At 37.1% G+C, this 27,882-nt stretch overlaps 2 protein-coding genes across 9 annotated transcripts; one reads left to right on the top strand and one right to left on the bottom strand.

Moving 5' to 3' along the window:
• Positions 1–197: 197 nt before the first annotated feature.
• On the top strand, positions 198–11,556 carry pomt1 (protein-O-mannosyltransferase 1). Of its 4 annotated transcripts, XM_051892660.1 has the most exons (21): positions 241–308; positions 442–530; positions 685–808; positions 912–1,018; positions 1,107–1,157; positions 2,587–2,733; positions 2,823–2,928; positions 3,043–3,102; positions 3,218–3,311; positions 3,392–3,547; positions 3,832–3,962; positions 4,041–4,136; positions 4,237–4,329; positions 4,481–4,577; positions 4,665–4,757; positions 7,803–7,923; positions 7,999–8,096; positions 8,199–8,312; positions 8,411–8,537; positions 9,956–10,133; positions 10,980–11,556. In XM_051892660.1, exons 3-21 carry the CDS (start codon positions 690–692, stop codon positions 11,152–11,154), a joined length of 2,163 nt encoding a protein of 720 aa, XP_051748620.1. In that variant the 5' UTR covers positions 241–308; positions 442–530; positions 685–689; the 3' UTR covers positions 11,155–11,556. The 4 variants fall into 4 exon arrangements, 3 of the variants coding, with proteins under 3 accessions (XP_051748618.1, XP_051748620.1, XP_051748619.1); XM_051892658.1 differs by lacking the exon at positions 442–530 and having other exon boundaries at positions 202–308; XM_051892659.1 differs by having other exon boundaries at positions 254–530.
• ccdc180 (coiled-coil domain containing 180) lies at positions 11,469–27,882 on the bottom strand. 5 transcript variants are annotated; one of them, XM_051892653.1, is made up of 37 exons: positions 27,616–27,882; positions 27,316–27,446; positions 27,157–27,236; positions 26,195–26,304; positions 25,948–26,076; positions 25,729–25,839; positions 25,553–25,648; positions 25,304–25,467; positions 25,055–25,174; positions 24,868–24,947; positions 24,683–24,771; positions 24,477–24,596; positions 24,156–24,329; positions 23,815–23,930; positions 23,531–23,657; positions 23,134–23,176; positions 22,918–23,042; positions 22,647–22,834; positions 22,151–22,326; positions 21,414–21,594; positions 21,178–21,324; positions 20,923–21,067; positions 20,710–20,826; positions 20,523–20,621; positions 20,357–20,443; positions 20,082–20,269; positions 19,727–19,791; positions 19,483–19,591; positions 19,169–19,243; positions 18,996–19,065; positions 18,755–18,899; positions 16,396–16,556; positions 16,024–16,161; positions 15,774–15,885; positions 13,093–13,198; positions 12,291–12,432; positions 11,469–11,894 (listed from the first exon to the last, which is right to left on the bottom strand). In XM_051892653.1, the coding sequence occupies exons 1-37, from the start codon at positions 27,673–27,675 to the stop codon at positions 11,760–11,762; spliced, it is 4,461 nt and encodes a 1,486-aa protein (XP_051748613.1). In that variant the 5' UTR covers positions 27,676–27,882; the 3' UTR covers positions 11,469–11,759. The 5 variants fall into 5 exon arrangements, with proteins under 5 accessions (XP_051748613.1, XP_051748614.1, XP_051748616.1 ...); XM_051892654.1 differs by having other exon boundaries at positions 13,093–13,195; XM_051892656.1 differs by having other exon boundaries at positions 19,483–19,564.

Here is a 27,882-nt window from a genome sequence, read left to right as displayed (position 1 = left end):
TATATAACGTCAATGTTTTTCTCATTTCATTTAATCACATTAACCAGAACATGTCCTGCTTTACTTTTTTTCTTAATCTGAACATTTTATTGATTGTTGTAAATGTATTTCTACGATAAGCAAACAATTGTTTTTTCATTTTTATTTGTATGTTTGCCTTAAAAGTATTTGTGCTATTTTTCTTTAAACAACAGCAAACATCCAAATACTTTTAGAGAAAGGGGCTTATCTAGTGCAGGAATGTTGGAACTTTTATTTTGAAATGTGGGCAATACTGCCCGGAAACTCCAGGGCACCGACTACATACGGTTGGTTTATTTACATATTTTAGTGTTTTAAAAGAAAAGATTAAAGCTGTCGCTTGTGCCAGAGACATGGCTGCATTTTTTTAATCAACTCAAGTTTTAACGAAGATCTGTGTTCGTTACTTTTTGCGAGAAGACACAGCACATGTAGACGCGAAATCAGCAGTGTTGACCTATGATTGCGAAACTCGTGAGAAATTTAAAACTAAATCTAACTGAATCAAGGTAAATAGACTACATGTATTTACATAATATGCAAAATGCATTTTCTATGCTGGATTCTGCCATTATAGATGCAGAATAAATTAATACGTAGCCTGTATAGTAATAGCTATATGTTTTACCCTGATGAATGAATGTTTTGTTCTGTTCTGTTCAGGCAGGATGCAATGTGTGAAACTGCCCATCAGTGTGACAGTGGAGATCAATCTGCTGCTGGTGGCAGTGACAGCATTTGCGCTCGTGACCCGACTTTATGGCATTCACTGTCCTAAAGCTGTAGTGTAAGTTTGCGTTTAATCATTATTTTTAAACATTTTTATTTATTTATTTTTAATTTTGTGAAATAAATTCACCTATGTTTATCATGTTTGTATACTACTAAAGGTTTGACGAAGTTTATTATGGACAGTTCCTGTCTCTGTACATGAAGCAAGTGTTTTTTATTGATGAGAGTGGTCCACCTTTTGGCCACATGATACTAGCTTTAGGAGGTGAGAAAATCATTGATATTTATAAATCATATTCATGAAGAAAACCACTTAATGTGTATTTACTAATGTATATTATTTATCCATGTAGCGTATTTAGGAGGATTTGATGGCAACTTTGTTTGGAACAGAATTGGAGCAGGTGAACATACCATACACTTCATGTTGGGTTAACAAAGCCAACCAGCTGTTCATGTACAGACGTTTCAGTTTTTTTTTTTAGTGTCACTAATCCAATTTAACTGGTTTTAGAGGAGTTATATTAAACTATTTTAGGGCTAGAGCCCCGGAGCATGGACCCTTGACCACTTTCGCAGACGAGGCTTAAACCTAGTCCCAGACTAAAATGCATGTTTGTGCTGTCTTAACTGAAAGCAACTTGCTCTGACATATCTTAAATAAAATATGTCAGTGCCATTGTTTTGTCACAAGATACACAACAGTAATGTTTTTATTTCTAAGGCATGTTTATTAAAGCTACTTAAATTTCCTAATTAACTAAGATTAATCTAAGCCCTGTCTGTGTAACCAGGCCATTGTGTTACATAATCATTTTAAGCCTAGCCTAATAACACGCATAACATACTATGGTAATATATTGACATACTTTGCTATTATGCTTACATTTCAAAGCCATTAAAATAATCATTATTGATGCACAAAGCCATATACATTGGATTTTAATTTACCTTTAATATGAGATGAACAGTGAAGCATATGACTATTTTTTGAAATATATTCTCTCTCTCTCTCTCTCTCTCTCACACACACACACACACACACATAATAATAATAATAATAATAAAAATAATAATAATTTAAGATCAAACGTAGCTTATTTGGCGAACCCCCTGTCCTAGACCAGTGGTTCTCAACTGTTTTGACTTGAAGGCCCCCATTGTTGAACACAATTTCTCTATATTGGCTATGTCTATTTTATCTGGTATTTCTCCTGCAACTTTGAAAATGCTGATGGTTTTAAAACTTTTTATTAACAGAAACTGGAAGTGTTGAATTAAATTGAATTAACCCTGATCCAATATTCTGATTTTGTATGTTGATCTATATATAAAAACCAATAGTCATTGAGGTGGAAAAATAAATAGGATTTCAATTATTATTATTTTTTTTAAAAATATAATTATATAATTTTAAGTCATCCTGTGGCCTTCTTGTAAGTACGCTGAGGCCCCCCAGTGGGCCCTGGTTGAGAACCACTATAACATATTGAAACTTGCCTTGCCTTGCCTATCTTGGCCCAGTCTTTCAGGCTGTTCTGACTAATTCTGTATTTTCTCTAAATGATCAAACTCATGTTTCTAGGACCTACTGCCTTGCAATGTCCTAGCCAGAACACCTTAGAGAACACTTAGCATCATCTACATTGCATCAAGCTTCAAATCTCAAACTAACACTTAGATAACCTTCAAACTGTCGTGAACGTTCAGGCAAGGCTTTGTCAAGACAACATGTCAACTTTCCTTTTATTTTTACATGTTACACTGCTATACATTAACACAGACTTTAGTAATTTCATTACTTTTACTGATTATCCTTTGATTCCATTGTAGAATACACCAGTAATGTTCCTGTTTGGAGCCTTCGGATAATACCGGCCCTTGCTGGCTCCTTTTGTATACCACTTGCTTATCTTCTGGTGGTGGAGCTGGGATATTCCCACTTGTCAGCATTGGGGGCCTGTGCACTGCTCCTCATGGGTAACCACTTGCCATATAATTTTCAAGTCATTGCCTGAGGATGGTTTTTCTTGCATGTTAGGGTAAATACTTTTGTTTCATTTTTACAGAAAATTCCATGATTGTGCAATCACGCTTCATGCTGCTGGAGTCTGTTTTAATCTTTTTCCTACTGTTAGCTGTGCTGTCTTACCTCCGCTTCCACAAAGCACAAAAGTAAGAATTGCTGGCTAATATGTTTTGTACATCTCTGATCTGGATTGTCTTGTTAACCTCCAATGGCTGTAATGATGATGACCTAAATGTGTCATGTGCTCTCTCTTCTTCCAGTTCATCTTTTAGGTGGTGTTGGCTCGTGATTTGTGGGGTCAGTTGTGCATATGGAATTGGGTATGTCTGGGTTTTTTTTTTTTTGTCTCAGATTTTCTTCAGAAAAAAGTGTTGTTTAATTTGCTCATCGAATGAAATTCAAGTAGTAAGTTTTCTTTTATGTCTTATTTTTCAGGGTAAAGTACATGGGTATGTTCACATACTTTTTACTGCTAGGCCTGGCAGCTGTACACACCTGGCAACTTATTGGAGATCGAACCTTAAGCCATGTGAGTAATACTTACCAAATTTTCATGGGTTTTACAGCGCTTTGGGTACAACATTATGATTTTGCGATCTATGTCAAAAGGGCAAAGTAGTGGTCCAGGTTTTGGTTCGCTTCCTGGCCCTTGTTGTGTTACCCGTCATCATGTACCTTGGGTTTTTCTACGTCCATCTTACCCTGCTGTATCGCAGTGGACCACATGACCAGATGATGAGCAGTGCTTTTCAAGCAAGTCTAGAGGTACAGAAAAAATCCTATTAAGTACACTACTGTTCATAAGTTGATTACATTTCATCAATTTAATGCAATGGAAGTTGTGATAGTCTTTTCTTTCCTAAAACAAAACAGAAAAAAAGGGGGAAAAAAACTTACTGACCCCAATTTTTTTTTCAATAGTAGTGTGCAGAATGTATTCAAACAGATTTGTTCAAATACACAGTGTAATAGTCACCTACCTAAATAGCGAATCTTATCACAGAAGCATTTATGTTTGTATGATCATCTCCTTTATTTCTCCTATAAAGGGCGGTCTAGCACGGATCACTCAGGGGCAGCCCTTGGATGTAGCGTTCGGCTCACAGGTTACTCTCCGCACCGTGTCCAGTAAACCTGTTCCATGTTGGCTTCACTCCCACAAGGCTAACTATCCAATCAGGTGAGCCATCAGCAGTCACAAAGCTGCAGGTTCAACCACATCTTCATGCAGATCTTTACTGTTTATCTATGCTTAAAGATATGAAAATGGCCGCGGTAGCTCCCACCAGCAGCAGGTGACCTGCTATCCTTTTAAAGATGTCAACAACTGGTGGATTATTAAAGACCCTGGGCGGTATGTATTTGTTAGTAATTTTAGATTTTTTTGTAAAGTTCATATAACCCATATTTGGGCTGCAGATAAACATGAATTGTATTGTAATTTTGAACCGCAGGCAGAGTCTTGTGGTTAGCAGCCCACCCAGACCTGTCAGACATGGCGATATTATTCAGCTGCTACATGGAATGACATCTCGCTACCTAAACACGTAATAAAATTCCACCAACAAGTTACATTTAATATTAACATTAATATATTTTTAAAAATAATATTAATAATAAACAACTGAACAATAATAATAGAACGTTTGTAATTTTTTTTGGTAGTAGCAATAACTTGACTGTGCTTTGTTTTTTAAGACATGATGTTGCAGCCCCCATGAGTCCTCACTCACAGGAAGTGTCTGGATACATTGACTTTAATGTGTCTATGCCGGCTCAAAATCTATGGAGAGTGGTAAGATCTCAGTCCCATAGGTCTATAATAAATATTCACATTTACTCAAAATGGGTTGTGTTATGCATTCTGTTCATTGCACCGTAGGACGTAGTAAACAGGGAGTCCGATAGAGAGATCTGGAAGACGATTTTGTCAGAGGTGCGACTAGTCCATGTGAACACTTCCGCTGTTCTGAAGGTTTGTATAGTTGGACAATTTGTACACAAGAATATAGGCATAATAATAATAATCCAGTATACAGTTTTAGGAAATATGTAAACTTGATCAAATTTTAGACTAATTTATGCAGAAATACATGGACAAAATCACATACATACTTTTTTTTTTTTTTTTTTTTTTTACTTTATATTAACTAACAATGAGCAATAGATTTGATATGGTATTTATTTATCTTTGATAACATTAGTTAATAAAAATGCAACAGTTTATGTTCAAAAAGTGCAACAGTTTGTTTATGATGGTTCATGTCAGCTCAGGCCCATTAAATAATATTAAAATAACAGTTTTTGATAACATACAGTTTTTGATTTTAATAATGCTTTAATACATTTTGAAATTAACATCAACTAAGATTAATAAATGCTTTAGAAGTATTTTCATTGTTAGTTCATGTTAACTAATATAGTTAACTAATGTTAACAAATGGAACCTTATTGTAAAGTGTTAACATATCGTTATATAATTAGTAATTGTTACTGCCCTTAAAGATATAGTTCACCTAAAAAGAAAATGATCCCATAATTTACTCACCCTCAAGCCATCCTAGGTGTATAGGACTTTCTTCTTTCAGTCAAACACAATCAGAGTTATATTAAAAAATATTCTGGCTCTTCAAGCTTTATAATGGGAGTGAATAGTAACTGAGTTTTTGAATCCCAAACAAGCACATCCATCCATCATAAAAGTAATCCATACGGCTCAAGGGAGTTTAATAAATGCCTTCTGAAGTGAAGCAATGCATTTTTGAAAGAAAAATATCCATATTTATAACTATATAAAATAATATACAGGTGCATCTCAATAAATTAGAATATCATGAAAAAGTTTTTTTTTTTTTTTTTTTTCTGTAATTTAATTCAAAAAGTAAAACTTAAATATATTCTAGATTTATTAGACATAAAGTAAAATATTTCCAGACTTTTTTGTTTTCATTTTGATGATTACAGCTTGCTGCTCATCAAAATCAAAAAATCAGTATCTCAAATTATTAGAATATTTAATTTCAAGTTATTTTAAATTACCATTCTCAGGGTATAAATACTGGGTATAGGTCAGTAATACCAACAGCAGTCATGGGGAAGTCTGCTGACTTGACAGTTGTACAGAAGACGATCATCAAGACCCTCTACAATGAGGGTAAGCCACAGAGGGTCATTGCTGAAAGAACTGGTTGTTCGCAGAGTGAAGCTGGAGTCAGTGCATCAAGAGCCACCGCACACAGACGTCTTCAGGAAACGGGCTACAACTGTCACATTCCACGTACCAAGCCACTTCTGAACCAAAGACAACGTCAGAAGCGTCTTACCTGGGCTAAGGAGAAAAAGAACTGGACTGTTGCCCAGTGGTCCAAAGTCCTCTTTTCAGATTAAAGTAAATTTTGCATTTCATTTGGAAATCAAGGTCCCAGAGTGTGGAGGAAGAGTGGAGAGGCACAGAAACTATGTTGCTTGAAGTCCAGTGTGAAGTTTCCACGGTCAGTGATGATTTGGGCTGCCATGTCATCTGCTGGTGTTGGTCCACTATGTTTTCTGAAGTCCACGGTCAACGCAGCCATCTACCAGGAAATTTTAGAGCACTTCATGCTTCCTTCTGCTGACAAGCTTTATGGAGATGCTGATTTCATTTTCCAGCAGGATTTAGCACCTGCCCACACTGCCAAAGGTACCAAAAGCTGGTTCAGTGACCATGGTGTTACTGTGCTTGATTGGCCAGCAAACTCACCAGACCTGAACCCCATAGAGAATCTATGGGGTATTGTCAAGAGGAAGATGAGAGACACCAGACCCAACAATGCAGATGACCTGAAGGCCACTATCAAAGCAACCTGGGCTTCCATTACACCTTAGCAGTGCCACAGACTGATTGCCTCCATGCCACGCCGCATTGATGCAGTAATTCATGCAAAAGGAGGCCCAACCAAGTATTGAGTGCATAGAAATGAACATACTTTTCAGAAGCCTGACATTTCTGTTTAAAATATCCTTTTTTTTTTTTTTATTGATCTTGAGATGGTGAATTGGTGGGTTTTTGTTAAATGTGAGCCAAAATCATCACAATTAAAAGAACCAGAGACTTAAAGTTCTTCAGTATGTGTGCATTGAATTTATTTAATACACGAGTTCCACAATTTGAGTTGAATTACTGAAATAAATAAACTTTTCCACGACATTCTAATTTATTGAGTTGCACCTGTATAAAAGAATCACTAGCTTCCGGTATCGTCTGTCCGTGCGTTCACGAGAGTCGAGTTCTGGTGTATGACGTAGGATGTAGGAGTAGTATAAGCTTAGGTGAGAGTAGACGCCTCTCGCAGTTCAAACAAATTGGGCTGTGGAACAAACTCAAGCTCCTCTGACATTTCTCTATAAAAATTCTTATTTTAGACTTCTAATTCATGACTATTGTTTTGCTCTCTCCTCTGCGCTTCCGTGTTCATCAATATGTCATGTGTCAGGTCAAAGTTCACTCTTCTGTCAGGATTGACTTGCGTATGGAAGCCAGTGATTTTAGTTCATAAAGTTATAAATATGGATATTTTTCTTACAAAATGGATTACTTTTATCATGGATGGATGTGCCTATTTGGGCTTTAAAATATTGGTTACTATTCACTCCCATTATAAAGCTTGGAAGAGCCAGAATATTTTTTAATATTACTCTGATTGTGTTTGACTTAATGAAGAAAGTCATATACACCTAGGATGGCTTGAGGGTGAGTATATTATGGGATAATTTTCATTTTTGGCTGAACTAACCCTTTAAAGAGATACTCCACCCAAAAATGAAACTTCTGTCCATATTTACTTTATTTCTTCCATGGAAGATGTTTTGAAGAATGTTGGAAACCAAACAACAGCTCATTGAGGAAAAAACAAACAAACAAAAAGTCAGTCATTTTTGGAATAACATAAAGGTGGCAGAATTTATATTTTTGGGTGGAGTATTCCTTTAAGAGATTTACTTATACTGGTTGTATTTATACCTGTTTTGCAATGTTTTGCAGCTAAGTGGAGCGTCTCTGCCAGAGTGGGGTTTCAAACAGCTGGAGGTGGTTGGGGATAAGATTCATAAAGGCTACCAGCAGAGTGGCATGTGGAACGTGGAGGAGCACCGCTATGGCCGAAGTATGAGAATTAACATCTGTATATGTTTTCATATTGCTTATGTCTTCTTTTTCAATGTAATACATATCTATACAGGTCAGGAACAGAAGGAAAGGGAGTTGGAGCTGAAGTCACCTACTCACGGCGACGTCAAAAGAAACCTCACTTTTATGGCCAAATTTCTTGAGCTGCAGGTGAATATTAAATATTAATCTTGATTATATTTCAATTGTCAGAAAAGCCATTTAGAGTCTGTGTTGAAAAATGAACACACTTCATGTATGTTTGAGTAACAGTGGAAGATGCTGACAGTAAAGAATGAAGAGTCCGAGCACAAATATAGTTCATCACCTCTTGAATGGATCACAATGGACACTAACATTGCATACTGGCTTCATCCTTCAAGTAATGTATGTCAGCATCATTCTGTTGGTTTTTCCTTTATGTCTGTGTGTTTTACAGAATGAGAACAGAACTAATCTGTCTAATCTTTTCTATTTTAATACAGGCACAAATTCAGTTGATAGGGAATTTTGTGACTTGGACCATTGCAAACCTTGTGCTGGTTGTGTATTGTCTTCTGTTTTTAACCTACTTGCTAAGACGACGGAGAAAAGTTGAAGACATTCCTCAGGGTATGTGCCTGGAAGTACTGCCATGATTTGAGGTAGCATTCATGTCTGTCACACAAACAGTGAGGGAGACGTTACATACAGAAGTTGAATTCTTAAGGGTAGGGGTTTGTTTAAATCTCTAACATGAACTGTGAGCATTAATAGTAGATACACTATATTGCCAAAAGTTTTAGGATGCCTGCCTTTACGTGCACATGAACTTTAATGACATTGCATTCTTAATCTGTAGGGTTTAATATGGAGTTGGCCCACCCTTTGCAGCTATAATAGCTTCAACTCTTCTGGGAAGGCTTTCCACAAGGTTTAGGAGTGTGTTTATGGGAATTTTTGACCATTCTTCTAGAAGCGCATTTGTGAGGTCAGGCAGTGATGTTGGTGAGAAATCCTGGCTTGCAGTCTCTGCTCTAATTCATCCCAAAGGTGTTCTGTCGGGTTGAGGTCAGGACTCTGTGCAGGCCATTTAAGTTCCTCCACACCAAACTCGCTCATCCATGTCTTTATGGACCTTGCTTTGTGCACTGGTGTGCAGTCATGTTGGAACAGGAAGGGGCCATCCCCAAACTGTTCCCACAAAGTTGGGAGCATGAAATTGTCCAAAATGTCTTGGTATGCTGAAGCATCATTGAGAGTTCCTTTCACTGGAACTAAGGGGCCAAGCCCAACCCCTGAAAAACAACCTCACACCATAATCCCCCCTCCACCAAACATTACACTTGGCACAATGCAGTCAGGCAAGTACCGTTCTCCTGGCAACCGCCAAACCCAGACTCGTCCATTGGATTGCCAGACAAAGAAGTGTGATTGGTCACTTCAGAGAACACGTCTCCACTGCTCTAGAGTCCAGTGATGGCGTGCTTTACACCACTGCGTCCGATGCTTTGCATTACACTTGGTGATGTAAGGCTTGGATGCAGCTGCTCGGCCATGGAAACCCATTCCATGAAGCTCTCTACGAACTGTTCTTGAGCTAATCTGAAGGCCACACGAAGTTTGGAGGTCTAGCTATTGACTCTGCAGAAAGTTGGCGACTTCTGCGCACTGTGTGCCTCAGCATGCGCTGACCCCGCTCTGTGATTTTACATGGCCACTATGTTAAGATACCACTAACAGTTGACCGTGGAATATTTAGTAGTCAGGAAATTTCACAAATGGACTTATTGCACAGGTGGCAACCTATCACGGTACCATGTTTGAATTCACTGAGCTCCTGAGAGTGACCCATTCTTTCACAAATGTTTGTAGAAGCAGTCTGCATGCCTAGGTGCTTCATTTTATACACCTGTGGAAGTGATTGGAACACCTGAATTCAATGATTTGGAGGGGTGTCCCAATACTTTTGGCAATATAGTGTATGTTTGCTTTACCATCGCCATTTATTAAAACTGTTCTTTTTCTGTTTTGTTTTTTTTCTCTCTTAGACGCTTGGGAACAGCTGGTTTTGGCTGGTGTTGTTTGCTTCGGAGGCTGGGCAGTTAATTACCTGCCATTCTTCCTAATGGAGAAGACTCTGTTTCTCTATCACTATCTTCCAGCGCTCACCTTCAAGATCTTGCAGATACCGATTGTCATAGAGCACCTCTACATCCATGTAATGAGGTAAGAGCCATTTCTGTCCAAAAATCATCAGTTACTGAAGATCTCAAGTTCACTGTAGAAATGTTACATAGTATTATGCTTGGATAGTGTGTGTGTGTGTGTGTGTGTGTGTGTGTGTGTGTGTGTGTTTAAAATAACTGTTTTCTATTTTAAAATATTTAAAAAATTTAATTTATTCCTGTGATGGCAAAGCTGAATTTTCAGCATCATTACTCCAGTCTTCAGTGTCACATGATCCTTCAGAAATCATTCTAATATGATGATTTGGTTTTCAAGAAACATTTATTATTATCAATGTTGAAAATAGTTGTGCTGCTTAATATTTTTGTGGAAACGAATGCATTTTTTTTAAGATTCTTTGATTAATACAAAGGTCTAAAGAACACCATTTATTTGAAATAGAAATCTGTAACATTATACATGTTAAAAATATGAATTTCTTAAACACTTACTGACCACAGACTTTTGAATCATACTGTATATACAGTATATGCTCACATTAGAGACAGAGGGATGAAACTCTAAAAGTGCTGTTCTTCTTAGTTGGTAAAACATGTTGTGTTGAAACAGCCAATAATAAAATGTGACATTTTGTACTTATGCCTCCATCATTTAATCATATTTACAGATGTCTTGTCTTCACAGCAAACAGACCATTTTTGCCCTTACTGTCCCAATACTTATAGAGGGCACTGTATATTTAGATTTATTTTATGTTATATATATTAAATCAGATAGATAGATTGATTGATGTGTGCGATTGAATGAAAGCTGTGTTTATCATTGTATCACACCAGTGTTAATCACATGTCTGTGCTCATATCTGTATGTCATGCTGTTTCTCAGATCCCCAGCTCAACGGAAAGCATTTGGTGGTGTTATTCTGGCAGTCCTTTGTTCAGTATACGTGTCCTACCGTAACTTGAGTCCTCTCACCTACGGCTGGCCTGCGTTAACGTCAGATGAGCTTGCTGCACTGCGTTGGAGAGAAAGTTGGGATATTCTCCTACGAAAACGCTGAAATGTCCGACTTGTTTCCTTAAGAACAGGAGCGTCCATAACTTTATTATGACATGAACTTTGAAGGCAGTATGGTAGTGCTGTTGGATTTCCAGAGAACTGTGAAACTGTGAAACACATTTTGATGTTTGTACTCAAACATCAAAATGTGAAAAACTCTACAATGAGAATTCATGCTGCTGAATCTCAAAACTTTAAACCAAATGGACTGTAAAGCACTGTTTTAGTGCTTAATTTATCATGAGCTTGTTTACATATTATTCTGTTTGTATGGCAGTTTTATTGTGTTTTAGGGACTTGTTAAACTGAGATCTGTTGTATTTCTTAGAATTTCTTTTTATTTAATCCGTGCACAACACTGTGTGAAACTTGAAAATCGAATAAACATTTTTATCATAACAAACTTTGTATTAGCCTATTCATAGCAAAAGCCATTATGTTAATCATTAAATGAATCAAGCAACATGGAACAGATAAGTGTGTAAATGTTGAGTGGCAAAAGCACAGTTGTTCCTGTAAGACAAATCCATGTGTTGTAGTGTCTCTTCTCTTTGATGGTGTTTAATGCCTTGGCTTAGACTGTCAGTGTTCATAAATATCTCGTGGTCATTCAGAGTTGAGTGAAGCGAGGGTTTTTAGCTGACTCTGCCAGTGGTCGTGCCACTGCTTCAGCTGTCTTTCCTGAGCGTCACACTCTCGCTGGCTTTTGTCCAACTCCTCCTGAACCCTCTGCCCATAGAGCTGGGGGAAGATTAACACAGGCACACAAGCAGAACACTTGTTTTATATTTATATATGTTCATATTCTTTAACATTCAGCCTGCACCAGGGTTTCTGCTTTAGGTGCAACAAAAATTAAATAGACAAAAGGCTGTTTCTAGCAAATTACTTATGCATGATGTAATAGACCTCTGAATGGATGAACTAGCATCTGCCGCAGCCTCATTTGAGCTGTAATTGACACTTTATAGCTCCAACAGAGTTTGTTATTGTTGTAAATCCTAGTACATATAGCTTATGTACAGTTGTTGTATGCAGATCCAAAAAGAGCATATTTTCAAAAAAGCCTATTTTCATGCTCTATCAGGCATGTTTAGATGAAAACAATTCATTTAAACTCATTTTAAATGAACTTACCTCATGCATGGCATCTCGCACTTCAATGGTCTTAAGATGCCCTAGTGTTGTTTTAGCAGTTGTGATGGTGGCCGTTTCCTGAGCTTCTTTATGAAATGTGCTGTCATCAGTGTATCCGAAGTAATAAATGCCTGACCATGTTCTATAAAACAACACGTTATTGAGCATTTAATATTCACAATTAATGTCCCATAAACAGTTAACCCTCTGATACATGGTGACCACTACAGATGTGTAACTCTATCGGAATGAATTATTTGGAATTAGTAATTACATTTTATTAGATTTTATTTTTTTTATTAGATATGGAATCATGTTCTTGTTTTAAAGTCGTTTGAAGAGACCCAAAACATTGAGATCAGTGTTGTTGTTGTTGTTGTTAAAATAACTATTCAAAATAGTTGAAATAAAGCTGTAATGAAATAAAATATAAATAGAAGAAAAACTTGAACAAAAAATAGAAACGTTGCCTAAGCAACTAAGTGATATAAAATAAGTTTGAAGTTGAAGTACTAAAATTAAAAACTAAAACAACAATGAAATAAATCTAAATAGATATATAAATTAAAAAAATTAAATTACAAAATAACAAAATTACTAAAACAAACTAAAATTAAAACCGAAAAAAAAAAAAAAAAAAAAATATATATATATAAAAAATACTATACAAATACTATTAAAATTTCACTAATTAAAACTGTTATCATATGTGAAATTAAAAATTCATGCATCACAATGTTTAAAAAAAACAAAAAAACAGTGGTGTTTGAAAGACATTTTCCTTGGCTATGGTATTCCATACCTGCTGCCCTTCTGCATCAGAGTACTGCTCTTGTCTTCCAGCAAAAGTCCAGTTTGTGCTTGGCGAATAAGTTTAGTAATATTTTCCTTCTTTTGTTCAGCATCTGCTTTTCCAAAAGACATTCAGGTTCAATACAGTAAATTAATGATTGTTGTAAGCAGTGTTGGAGAATGTTACTTTTATAAGTAATGTGTTACGCTATTGTTACTAAAAAGTTACATTGTTACTTTTTATGGAAAGTATGGTTTTAAAAAGATTTTCTCCAACCATCAGCTGACAGAGGCTCAATTACAAATCTGTGAACAAAAGAAGCTTCAAGGTCTTCCTGCAGTTCCCTTTCGAAGTGGAACTCACTGCGTCTTGGATCGGCGCTATGGGGAACACCATCAGTGTGACCGGTGTCTGAAGCATGTGTATACACACAACTAGTTCATTGGCCGACAACAGTCCATGATGTCACTACCAGAGCACTCATGCATATAAGAGGGTGCCTGCAATAGATGTCTTTAACTCTTTTGTCTTTAGGAGATGCTTGTTTGCATGCGTGTAAAACAAATGCTAAAAAGTGGAGCGTGTTCAACTCCTGTTAGCTCCAATACTTACATGTCAGTTTCTAGTCTTAAAAAAAAGAGAGTTGAGGCAGATATTATTAATAAATCTGTTCCCTCTGCTGTCCACAAGCAGATAGCAAATGTTGCTGGCATCATCCAGCCAAGATGAGGTGGATGTGGTTGATGAGGGCGAGGATATTGCTTATAGTGAGCCCTCTCAGCCTGCCAGCTCCACTTACAAGGAGTTGCTGGAAGTGATGGCCCGTGGCACGACTAGACTAGATCTGGTTTGGGGGCGCGAGAGACAGGAAGTCCCTCATGAGTGATTCACGTCAGGCTTTAACTGCCCCACTCCGACCCTGCCTTGCGTTGAGGACTATCTCATGTTTGAACTGCAGGTATGTGGCAGCAAATCAGGCTGGTTGTTCCTTGCACACAATGATGATGTTGCAAGCGTACCAGGTGGATCTGCTAAAAACTTGGACCAGGGACAGGGACTGTCTCCTGAGGCGGTCACGGAGCCGTGCCACAACATGAATTTGGACCTCCGGGATACCAAATAAACTGCTGCTGCTATTGGATGTTCAATGGCAACGATGGTAGCCACGGAGAGGCATCTGTGGTTGAACTTGCCAGACATCAAGGAGAATGAGAAAAACTTTCTCCTTGATGCTCGCCCTCTGAATTTTTTGGCACATCTATAGAGACAGTAGTCAAAAGGTTTAGAGGTGAGGGTGCCGTCGGCAGCTTTCAGAGGATACATCCCGCACCGGTCTAAGTCTTCACCTAATACCTCTGGGGGACCTCGTCCGTCACAGTCTTAGGACTGGAGGCAGGGCCAGAGGCTGAGCGTGGACACTCTTGCTCTTCCTCCTGCGAGGAGAAGAGCGCAGAGGAGGCGGGACACTAGGAGGAAATAATTGAAGGAAATGATTTTGGCCTAATTGCAGAGGCCTAATTTAATTAAAACCTAATTGCAGAGGAAAAGTAGCATATAAAAATGGTTTCCCTTGGCCAGTATTCCCAAATAGCTGTGTCAAGCTAAAGAAGCTGTCATAGCTAAACCTTAGAGCTCTGCTCCTGGGCCACAGGTGGCTAAAACTGGGCCCACAAGGAAGGGAGGAAGGTTGAAAAAGGCTGGGACTTTCCTTGTCATGGGGTATATGAGCTTGGGTAATGGTCGAAGGAATATTACCACTTGACTGTCTCTGAGTCTTAGGATGCGCCCTGTATGATTGAGGCTTCGGACTCTGGCTAAACAAGTCAGTAGAGTCAGTAATGCTAAGCCTATTGTGGTTGTGCATAGGCACAGCTAATGAGGCAGGCATTCCCTTAGCATGGCAGAGTGAGTATTTGTTCCCCATAGCGTCGATCTAAGACGCAGTGTTGAGTTCCACTTCGAAAGGGAACGTCTTAGGTGTCAATGTAACCATGGTTCCCTGAGAAGGGGTACGAGACACTGCTTCTCATTGCCTGCACATCTCCAGACAAAAAAGTTGATGACAGCTATTGTAGATGCCCTCTTCTATGAGCGGGCACTCTGGCAGTAACGTCATGGACATGGAATTGTTGTATGTATACATGTGCTTTAGACACTGGTCACACTGATGGCGTTCCCCATAGCGCAGATTCAAGACGCAGAATCTTGTTCCCCTTCTCAAGGAACCATGGTTATATTCGTAAACCGAGACATTTTCCGCCAAAATAAAGGCTCTATGGTTTAACATTTCAAAGCAAAGAAATTAGGACTGCCATAAATATTAGTATTGTAATTTTACTCTTGTGTTGCAGATAAAATTATACAAAAATTATTATTATTATTATAATATAGTAATTGAATCGGGGAACAATGTTTTCCTTTTTTATATTTTTACTTCTATTTTTTTTTTTACAATATTAATAATACAATAAAAATAATGTTAATAATAATAACAAAAATTAAGATTTATTATTATTATTAATAATAGTTACAATTAAGACTAATTATTATTATTTAAGTTATATTGAATTGAGGAAAAAAAAAAACTGGATTTCATATTCTTTTTTCCCTTCGATGATCACATGCCTGAAAGACCCAAACCTGTGTTCTGGCACCATCTACATTTCCATACTATTAATTCATAAACTTACATCCCACTTGAACCTCATGGATGGTTATGAGGTTGTCGAACTGGAAGAGTAAGGCTTCTGCCAACCTGGAAAGAGCAGTTACAAATTCTTCTGCATTTTTGAGGGCACAGGCCTGTCCAGAAATAAGACCAAGTTTAAATTTAGTGAGTTTTTTTTATTATTATTATTATTTTTATTTTTTTTTTAAAAAAAGCAATAAAAGCAGAACAGCGATTATTTGAGTGAAAGTCTGAAGCAGTAAGTCTGTAACCTGAACTTCCTGTCTGGTATTCTGGATGGCTTGTCTTTGCTCTCTCTGTCTGTCCTCCTCAGTCGCCACCAGCTGCTTCAGTTCTGTCTCACAAGCCGGATGGCTCAGACGCACACGCAACTGACCACTATGCTCCCTCTATGACAGCAGGCCACAGAACAGCAGAAACCTGGTGACTATGCTTTATACATAGCTAGGAGTGCATGTATTTCAATAATATTTTGCAAATATCTGAGGCAAATAACAGTAATATTGCATTATGACAGTTTAATGGCTTCTTCCGCAGAATGACTACATGAGAGGAACTTAGGAGAGAGTTGTGATAGGATAATTTCCTCTGCCCTTACCATTGTTCTGCATATGTTCACATACCCTCTTTTGTTCACTCTGCTGTTGAACTAGTTCAAACCGGTGTTGAATTTCTGTCATGCTTTGCGTCAGTTCCTCAAGGTATTGATCTCTTAGTTTAGAGAACAGCTTCTCTGGTACGCTAGACAGAAACTCCTCAATGGCCTTTAACTGCACCTGAAATTCTACACGGAGTGAAAACTTTCACATATTGTCATGTAATCTAAATGAACATGATCTTGTCTCATAATTAGACCTCTGTTTTGTTATAACAGGGATTGCAAAGCAGTATGGTATTGTATGGTTGTACGGTATATTCCAAAAACACTGCATTTTAACTGTCCATTGCCATCTTTTCCACTATTTTCCACAGTTAAGGCAAGACACTACAGGTGAATAGGGTAAACATTTTAACAAATAGATATCACCATACTTCCCCAGCTGATTAACTGCAGTACATTAAGACACCTGTTTAGTATGACAAATTTTCTAAAATGTTATGTTTAAATATGCAAATGATGCATTCACTAATTAAATATGCACTATTTACAGAACAGAAATCTGAACATTAGATAAAGCTGGGTTGAAAATTAATGTTTTTGCCTGTAGTGTCTTTAATTCATCTCAAAGTCAATTTAAACTTTATATGGATAATACACTTTAGACATTCTATTTAAGTAACTCTGCAACTACATGTCAACTAACTCTCAGAGTATTAGCAGACTTTTAGGTTAGAGTTAGGGATGTTGACGATAGGGAAGTTGACATTTACTTGAAAATTTACTTGTAGTCAGTAGAATGTCTTTTTGTAGGACCATCAAAATTAAATGTTAATCCGGGCATACACGGTAAGATTTTTGCTGTTGTACGAGCTTGCAGGGTTTTTTTTTTCACTCTCGGGAGAAATCGCATGGAAATCATTGATGCTTGTATTGTCGCGGCACAATACAAAATTTGGGGAGTTAGCCCAATTTTGACCAGTGTATAGGCTGTTCCCTATTGCCAAATCATACACAACCATGTCACATAGGCTAGATCCCGGCCAGGCATCAAGAGGGGCCTACGATGATCTAAAGCCCCTATCCCCTCAAACCCCTGGAATGCGCAGGAACACAATTTGAACCAAACGCGATTTCAACCACTAGCCACCCTGAGAAATATAAAAGCTTTTGGCCGGCTTGGCGTGCAGTACAGCTGCTTCGACACGATTATCAAGTTAACTGACTCGTAATGTCGTAATGGCTCATGACCTCCCGAGTGTCCGAACTCACACAGTGTACGCCTGCCTTTGGCAGATATTAAAGGGTTAGTTCACCCAAAAAATGAAAATAATGTCATTTATTACTCAACCTCATGCCGTTACACACTTGTAAGACCTTCGTTAATCTTCGGAACACAAATTAAGATATTTTTGTTGAAATCCGATGGCTCAGTGAGGCCTCCATAGCCAGCAATGATATTTCCTCTCTCAAGATCCATTAATGTACTAAAAACATATTTAAATCAGTTCATGTGAGAACAGTGGTTCAATATTAATATTATAAAGCGACGAGAATATTTTTGGCGCGCCAAAAAAACAAAATAACGACTTATATAGTGATGGCCGATTTCAAAACACTGCTTCAGGAAGCTTCGGAGCGTTATGAATAAGCGTATCGAATCATGATTCGGATCGCGTGTCAAACCGCCAAACTGCTGAAATCACATGACTTTGGCGCTCCGAACCGCTGATTCGACACGCTGATTCATAACACGCTTCCTGACGCAGTGTTTTAAAATCGGCCATCACTATATAAGTCGTTATTTTGTTTTTTTTGGCGCACCAAAAATATTCTCATCGCTTTATAATATTAATATTGAACCACTGTACTCACATGAACTGATTTAAATATGTTTTTAGTACATTAATGGATCTTGAGAGAGGAAATATCATTGCTGGCTATGTAGGCCTCACTGAGCCATCGGATTTCAACAAAAATATCTTAATTTGTGTTCCAAAGATTAACGAAGGTCTTACGGGTGTGGAACGACATGAGGGTGAGTAATAAATGGCATTATTTTCATTTTTGGGTGAACTAACCCTTTAAGCAGATATTCTACTAATACTAATAAATGCAAAGTTACTTATAGTTAGTAGAATGTCTATAGTGGATTATCGAAATAAAGTGTTACTGATAATTTCCTTCTTAGGTGTGTCATTTTATTTATTTATTTATTTTTTCTTTTGAAAATTTCAATGCTTTTTAAGAAATTTAAATGTGAACCATACAATGGTGACAGCATCATACAATGGTGAGATTATCAAAATATTTGCATACTAAATTGTAATACTTTCATCTTTTTGCAAATAACATTTGAGTTATGCAATATTCGAAGAGTTAACCTTGCAGGCAGCTGTTGTGGTAATCATGTGACTGACTCTGGTAGATAAGAAGTCTTTTGTTTATCTCCTCTGCACACTGATCAAATGTCTCCTGCAGTTGCTCAGAACGAGTGATAGGGCGGCGCTCTTTCTTCTTATAGAACTCCTGACGATGACATATAGTTCAGTTACACACTAAAATCAACTTATTTAACACCAAATGCTTAATACACACTGACTGTGTTCACATTTTTTATAGTACCTCTGCCACCAAGAGGAGAATATCATTGGCTTTCCACAGAATACCGGTGATTGAGGCTTTGAATGAAACACTGAGAAATGCAAATTTCAAAGAACATGAAATTAATATGGCAAAAACAAACAAACAAACAAACAAACAAAAAACTTTAAATAACAGCTAGCAGATGCACTGACCTGTCCTGCTGCTCTTCAGGTTTTGAGCCAAAAATAAGGAATTTCTTATCAAAGCGGTTGGGTTTGGAGACCCTCCTTACACAGAATAATTTCAAAGAAATAAAAAAATTGTTTCTTAAATTAGAACATTTTATATCATAAATGTACATTTTACATGATCATTGAATGTAAAGTATATTAATTATTACAGTAACAGCTAATTCTCTATGTAGACAGATTTTATTATTATATTACTATATTACCACCAGAGGAGAGGCATAGCCACTTCTCTAACAGTATTTCCTAAATCTCTTATCGTATTTGAAATGTCAAACCTCTGTGTGGTCATTGACTCCACTGACTTTCTGTGCAGAGTCTCTATTCCAGACTGACTGGCGCTCTTTCCTGACCTCCTACCTGATTCAAGAGGGGAGTTTAACTTTGCTGAAGGCAAAGAATTTCGAATTTTAGAAGACCTCACAAAAACTAGTCACAGGTGAGTGTAAAAAGGCAAACTAATAACACTGTAGTTCACTACAAAGACAGTATTAATTAATGAGGACACATGAACAACCCAACCTGCTGAAGAGTGTCTTTCTGTTGGGTCAGTGTTTACCTCCTTGAGTTCTTTAGTTTTGCCTACCCTGTTCAAGGAAAGAGACATTATGTACATAATGAGAAGTAGATTATTTCCTCATTTTTGAAAGTTTTCATTTTACTTAGATGTCATGTGTTCTGTTAGTGAGCATTACAAAAAAGCTCCCCAATACAGAACAAATTACGCAAATAAACTGAAGCAAAACTTGAATCACGTTGAGGGAATCAAGTCACTTATGACTATGAGGACAATGTTAAAAAAACTATTCTAGTAGATCCCAAAAACAAACTCAAGACTTTGAAAAGGGCATACTAGGCCCTCTTTAAGGACACTGACTTGAGTAGGCCTTTGATAACCCCCACTGCTGCATCATCCAGGAAGGACACTCCAATGCGGCTAGGATGGAGCAGGCTGTCTCCATCTGGACTGCCTGTTTTTTCCTGTATACGGGACCTGGTGCGAGCTGCAACTGCAAAAGCCCCCTGAAGTGGAGTCTCTGGTCGGGGGACAGCCATAGAGGCATCCTACAAAAATATATCAGACATTATTATCCGTGTCTATAGGGATTACATGTCAATAGGCCAGTAGCATTGGAATGTGTAATGCCTTACCAAGAAGCATTCAAGGTACTGACACCTCTTCTGTAGCTCCTCCATCAGAGAATTTGTTAAACTTGTTATCTCCACTATGGTTACAATCTACAAAACAAATAGTTTTCTGTAGACCAGTATTATAATGACATAAATGTGAATCTAATAATATATTAAGAGGATTTACCTTCTTATCAGGGCTGGGTTGGCCATACTCAGCAGTCATTTCCTTTAAATCGCTCAACATGCTGTCAATCGTCTTTTTCTGCATGTTACTCTTTAAAGCCTAAACAGACACATACAAATATAAACAGATTATGAACAGTGGACAGAGGGCAGGAATAAAATAAGAGTAAATGATATACTGAAAATACCACGCTTTTGATCTGGACTCGTGTGTTGTTAAAGATTTGTTGCATTTTTTCAAGAAACTTCAGCTCGATAGCAAGAAAACGGAATTTTTCCTCAAACTTCCTGATTATATCCTTGACCTGAGGAAAAATGGATTCTTGCTGTGAATTCCTGTCGACATAATAATTATTTTGTGCATGATCACAGTGATCGACTTATGAGCTGGAAATCTTAACCTGCTCCAGACACTTTGATTCCTTTTCTTCCATGTCCTGCATCATGGCCCCCTCTGCTGAATCGATGCGCTTGTCCATTTTTTCCAGATGTGACTGAAAGACCTCAATTTCTTGGGGTGTGAAATTTCCCCCCTCAGAAAACAATCTTGTGGAATAGACAACAACTGTCGTTAATATATTTCACTGGGCCTATATCAAATTCACTGCACTACACAACACTGATAATGACTTATACAAAGAATATCAGTGACATACTTGAAAGATCTCATTATCTGAACATTTGCTTCCCTCAAGCCCTCCATTTTTAACTCCATCTTTTGTCTGAAGTCTCTTTGTAAAGTCTGGATGGTATTGATGTGTTTGTCCAGGCTGGTTTGAAGTGAGGTACAGAGTTTATTTATCCTGTGAATAAAAATGGCCAGAATAAGTAGATTGAGTATAAACTGCACACATCATTACCACTATTTTTTGTACATTTATTTGCATTTTACTTTTCAGAATTAGTGGCAAAGGTAAAATCTTTCTCTCTACTGTAGATCTGCATTTGGAAGTCTTCAGTCAGTTTATTTTTTTGTATCTGTAATTCCTGTAAGTCTGTCCGGCAGTCTTCTAGGACCTCTAGTACATCCTTGCAGTGTCGATCCACACTTTCTCGATGTAGCACTAGTTCAGCTGCCCAAATAATGAAGAGAATTATGAATGTATATGTATACTGAGCTCCCTTGTAAAAAAGAAGTATGCTTAATTCTATTGAATGTGCATTTGTAGTGTACTTCAAATCTTAATAGTATATTTTTAATGACTTTTTCATGACTATCCATGAGATATAAGTTTCAACAGAAATTACATTAAATTTGAATTTATTATACATGCTTGTTCATTCGGCAGTATGCTTTAACCATATTTCAAAGACAATAGAAGTAATTATGAAATAACATAAAAATGTACTCAAGTCCTACTTATGTAAAAAAAAAAAAAAAATGTATATATATATTTTATGCACTGGCTGGTTATGTACTTGCTAAAAAATTGATTTTGGATCATTTTTAACCAAAAAAAGTAATGGACTGCAGCTTTAAGTATATTATTTTAAAGTATATTATTTCCTTAATAAGTACTCTTTCAAAGTACAGTATGCAAAATGTACTTCTTTTTCACAAGGGCTCTTGTTACACTCTTTTAAATAAGTAAAAGCCAAAATGGCTTTAGATGTGATGAGGGGACAAACCTGCTCTGACATTGTGAATGTCCATCTTGATTCTTACAGCACGGGTTTGGTGGAGTTGGAGGCGAAGTTCTAGCTCTGCTTTCAGTTTCTCATTCTTGGCTTCCACAACAGTCATAGTGTTGGTTAGAATAATATGAAATCTCTCTTCCAGATGGCTGAAAAATGTTTGCCTCACACTGTAATGGGGAAACACAACAGTATTCATTTCTTTTATTACTCTATGCAGGAACTAAACATAAAAAATTATAGTGAAAGTAAACAACACAGAAAAAAACTACATGCAGAAGTAAACTATAGTTAAAAAAGAACATGGGTTTTTTTTATTTTTTTTTTATTGCACAATTTTAATTTCACCAAATTTCATCACTCAAGCTTATGGCTCTTGTTTTGTTGATTTTAAGTATACTGTTTTTGTGCTGTGTAAATCATTGGTAGAACACAAGTTAGACATCAACCAAAGCATTATTTTATTCTTTCATTTTTATTGTACACTTACTCTTTTAGCAATTCAAAAATTAGAGCCTTTGGGTATAAAACCAGCTCAGTTTCCTTAAGGTTTGTCTCCAGATCCTCATCACGTGTAGTGTGAAACCCATAGCAGTTGTACACATTTCCTTTTGCGGTAGTGAAAGTCTCATTGGTTTGAGAGACTGAAAATTCTAGAGCTTTACAATCTTGGTCATTCTACAAAATAGAGGAAATGAAATAAATAAATAATGAAATAATAAACAAAAATTAAGAAGGGGAAGTATGTATGTCATTATTACCATATCACAGGACGTGCCAAATGTTGAGCTTCCTTGGTTGTTGAAATGCGGCTTTTGTGCATCTCTAGGTTTCACCTCAACTTCTTTCTTCAATCTTTCTTTCTTAATGGCTGTCATGCTTTGATCTGAGTAAACACCAAATAAACATAATAAATCTGTGTTAAACAATTCAAAGGCAACAGAAATCTGGCTCATTGAGACTAGTTTTCAACTCACCAAGTTTAAGAGAGTGATAAAGTTGGCAAAAATCCTTAGAGTCCTTTGACAAAAAAAACAAATTTATTTTAACAATGTTTGTCTTGCACAAACATTGAGATAACAGCTTTGTTTGGTAACACTTTAGTATAGGGAACACATATAAACTATTAACTACGACTTTTCCCTCAATAAACTCCTAATGTACTGCTTATTAATAGTTAGTAAGGTAGTTGTTAAGTTTAGGTATTGGGTAGAATTAAGAATGTAGAATAAGGTCATGCAGAATAAGGCATTAATATGTGCTTAATAAGTACTAATACGTAAATAGCCAATATTCTATTAATATGCATGCTAATAAGCAACTATAAAAGACCCTAAAATAAAGTGTTACCCTTAGTTCTTGTGGAATATGTACCTGGCCATAAACCTCTTTGACATTAAAGCACTGGCTGACAGAAAGACTGTATGCTTGTAATTCCTGAAGGACTATAGATGGGTAACACTCCACAGTTTCCACTTCCTCCGTATAGATGTTCATATACCTTAAAGAACAATGCAGTTAAAGGATTTACAAAAATGTCCTGGTTTTCTTTCTTAATTTGTATAATTTTCTTATTAAAGTCAAGTTTAAGCAGCTTAAAGTACAAACAAGAACAACAACAAAAAACCTCACTCAAAAAAAATCTCAATGTGCGTTACCCATTCTTAACCTCTTCCAAATAGGTTAGTGTCTTCTCTAAGGAGTCTTTCAGAGCTTCTTCTGAGCTTTCCTGCCTGAGTTTGTCCAACATCATATCCAGCTGGGCCTCTTTCCTCTGTTGGGTGAGACATTTGACAGCTTATTTCCATGTTTAGCAAACATGACAAGGCGTTAAATGTTACAAAATATTGCAAAAAGATAGATATTATGAGCATCAGATTTGGTGGTAAAGCATCACAATAATGCAATTAATAACGCAATATTGTAACACATTACTTTAAAAAGTAACTTTTCCGAACACTTATAAGAAAGTTGCATAAAACAGTTAATACAATCTTGCCTGGCTCTCTTGGTTGTGGACTTGACTGATGGACTCCAATGACTTTTGAAGCTGCTGTTCCCTGTTCAACAGGCCTTCGCAGTGGATCTTCCACAGCTGAGCCGCCCCACACATAAACTTGAATAAACACTTGCTCTCGTTAGCTGCGGTTTTGGCCAAACTTTCAAAAGCTTTCTGTAAGAAGGTTAAAATGCACAGTGTATCATGAGAGAGTACTGACATAAAAATCATCTTAAGATGCAGAGAACACATCCATAAAGTTGCAAGCTTATAATCCAAAAGTTAAAGCATAGTTTAAAGCATTAAGAAAACTAAACTTACATCAAGTTTTTCCAAATAGACATCCACTTGTGACTGGCACTGGCCAATGAGAGGTAATATCTCCACGTTAACAATATTCTGTATCTCATCTGAGGTGAATCCGAATGTAGACACCTCTGTCTGTGTGTAAAGAGTTGAGAATATTGTTGTGTTAATGTTGTGTTTTGACAATCAAGACAAATGAGAAAGCTTAACTTATTTCTTACCTTAAATAGATCAACCTCCGCCAAACAGACCTGCCAACTGTTCTCATAGTTTTTGTGAAGTTTTTCCATTGTGGCAACGTGAATACAATCTAAAGAAATGGAACATAGTGCACATAAAGTGATGTAGGGCATGCAATACCGTTGTATCATATTGGATTATTGTAATGAGAAGCACATTTTCTGACCCATTTGCTCATTGATGGCAGACAGTGCTGAATACCATTCCGCAACTGATGACTCTGAGATTTTTGGAGGCGTCATGTCTCTAGATATGGGGCAGAAAATGTGAGTTAAAGGTACACAGCATGTTAACAATTAATATTAACTGAGTAAATAGAGTGCAAGACTAGAAATCTGTGTTTTATTTCTCACCTAAGAATTTCCAGCGTTTGGATGCGTTTCTCACTTAGTGTTTTCTGATCTGATTTCACTGTTCTCAGAGTATCTTGAATGTTTATAGGGTTCTGAATGTGAGGGCTGTTCATAAAGTCTCTGCAGGGAGAACATGAATATAATCAGTATCTCGTTTTTGTTGTGACCTGTTAAAAAGACTGGTACTGCTGGTCACCAGTATACTGTATATTATATTTTTACTGTTTTTTTTTTTAACATGAGACATACTTGAACCGGCTGACTGCATCAGTAAGTTTCATTCTTTTCCAATCTTGAAGCTTTTCCTCCCATCTCAGCCTTTGGAAAACATCTATCTGCAAATGTTTCTCCATCAAATTCAAACACAGTTTGGCCAAAGCACGTCGATTTGCTAGCAGGGCTTGGTTTATCATCTGTGGAGAACATGGACTCAATCCAAAAAAATAAAAAATACATAAAATGCATACAAATACATATTTGTCATGTAGAATATACTACCATGGCTTCATTGTCAATCAGTCTGTGGACATCAGGCGGCATCAAATAACTGATTTTCTCTAGTTTAGTGGTGTATTTTCTCAGTAATTCTGCTATCTAGAAAAGAGAAACAAATAAGCAGTGTACAAATCTACTGACTGCAGCAACATTCACTTTACATAATATAGACCACATACCATGGCTTTTCTCTCAGATTCATATTTGGCATATATCTCATCTAGCTCTTTAATCCACTTCTTTTTCATGGAAGATTCATGGCAGACTTTGTTCCAGATCTCATGCATGTCCTTTTTAAGACAACATATGAGTAAAAATTGAGTGATCCTACACTTATTTACTTGAAAATATTGAATTTGACAAGTAAGCAAGTATTGTATTTGACATTTGGTCCTCACCTGATAGCTATGTGCCATCAAATCATTAATGTTCTCAATCTTCTGCATAAGCCTTTCAATACTGTCATTATACTCAGCCAATCTGAGCAGGATATCTTTTCCTGTCTGTCTAAATAATGGTTCAAAACCCTAAATGCAGAAATATCACAATATAAGACACGTTTGAAAGAGATAATTGTAATATATTGATAACTAGCTGCACAACAGATGAACTTGGCTCAAATGAACACTATATAAATGTGTTTACCACAGTGAGGCTGGCGAGATCTGTCTGCAACTGAGACACAGCTTCATTGTGATCCGTTCGCCTTTTCTCTATAAGACGATCAATGATGTCTGAGTTTTTTTTCTCTGGAACTACGAACAAAACAGAATCACAACAGATTGACTTTTAGCTCTAAAAGACTTTGGGGAAAGATGACTAGGTCTACAATTTGGTAAATATAGCTGCAAGCAGCGATGACGGGCCCAAGCCCGGTGGCACTACCACCCTGGTGGCTTCAGGGCAACTGTGCATGGCGGGCAATAGGCATTTAAAACGGGTAAACATAAAAGGACTATGTAATTTGAATACACCACATTTACCGCAGTCCTTTTATGTTTACCCATTTTAAATGCCTATTGCCCGCCGTGCACAGTTGCCCTGAAGCCACCGGGTTGGCGGTGCCAACGGGCTTGGGCATGTCATCGCTGCTTGCAGCTATATTTAGAAATGGCTTCCCTATTAAAACATTATTAGGACATGTACTGCAATTATTCTATATTATATAATTCATTCCCCCGGTTTCACAGACAAGGCTTAAGCTAAAACCTGGATTAAAATGCATGTTTGAGCTGTTTTAACTGAAAATAACTTGTACTGACATATCTTAAAATATGCCAGAGCCATTGTTTTGTTTCATGATGCACACCAGTAATGTTTTTTTTTTCTAGGGTATGTTTATAAAAGCTACTTAAATGCCCTAATTGAACTAAGGCCTAATCCTGGCTTAGTCTAAGCCCTGTCTGTGAAACCGGGCCATTGATTAATATCAATGGCAAGAGATATGTCTTGAAGAAAAAGTTTCTTTGAATTAAATATAACAAATGCTGGTTTAAAACTAATGTTTGTGTTCTTAGATATTGTTTAGGTTTGCGTACGATGCGTATATGTGAGAAAAGAAAAGAAACAAGATTCCATGGTGGAAACAATTAAGCATCAGTTCTCACCAACAGTGTCTGGAAGACCCCAAACCTCCTCAGTATCATCCTGGCCCTCCTTTCTTTTTCTACCTGAATAAATTGTGTCCCTATCAAAAAGAGTAATTTTTAATTAAGGTTCAAATCTTCACATTAAAATAAAAATAAAAAAAAGCAGCAGCATCATACCGTGTGGTAATGTTGAATGTCTCATTGAGCTGCTGTGATGCAGAGTCTGCAGCATCTCCACTTAGCAGACAGTCGCCCTCATCTGCCACGCGCTTCCTCCGCGAGTCATAGAGAGCCAGAGACAACTGAACCTGAGCACAAACACTCAAAATCAACACATGCGCCAAGAGCTTCCTCAGCATATTAGGCCAAAACAAGTCTTCAATCCTGAAGATGCTCGACAATATTACAAAGAAAGCATCAATAATAAGTAAAACACACATATGCCGTTTAGATATGAACATGAGTTCGTACTATTACCTGGGCGTCAAACATTTGCCGATACACTTTACCACTGGGAAGCACACGCGTGTCTGCCATTGTAGCGACAAATAATTGGCTTATTTCTTATTTCAAAACGAAACTATATCGAAATCAATGGGACAGTTCGTTTATTATCAGAGTTTACAAAAAAAAAAAAAAAAAGCAAATGCTATCTACGACTGTCTGAATTCTTGGAAGCGTTCAATCAGGCTGTGTGAAAGCATTTTCTCGTTGCTATGGCAGTCACGCATGTGACGCAAGGAA

This window comes from Ctenopharyngodon idella, chromosome 5, assembly GCF_019924925.1.
Source record: "Ctenopharyngodon idella isolate HZGC_01 chromosome 5, HZGC01, whole genome shotgun sequence".
In the NCBI taxonomy this organism is placed as follows: domain Eukaryota; kingdom Metazoa; phylum Chordata; class Actinopteri; order Cypriniformes; family Xenocyprididae; genus Ctenopharyngodon; species Ctenopharyngodon idella.
This window is presented reverse-complemented; position numbering and strand designations above follow the sequence as displayed.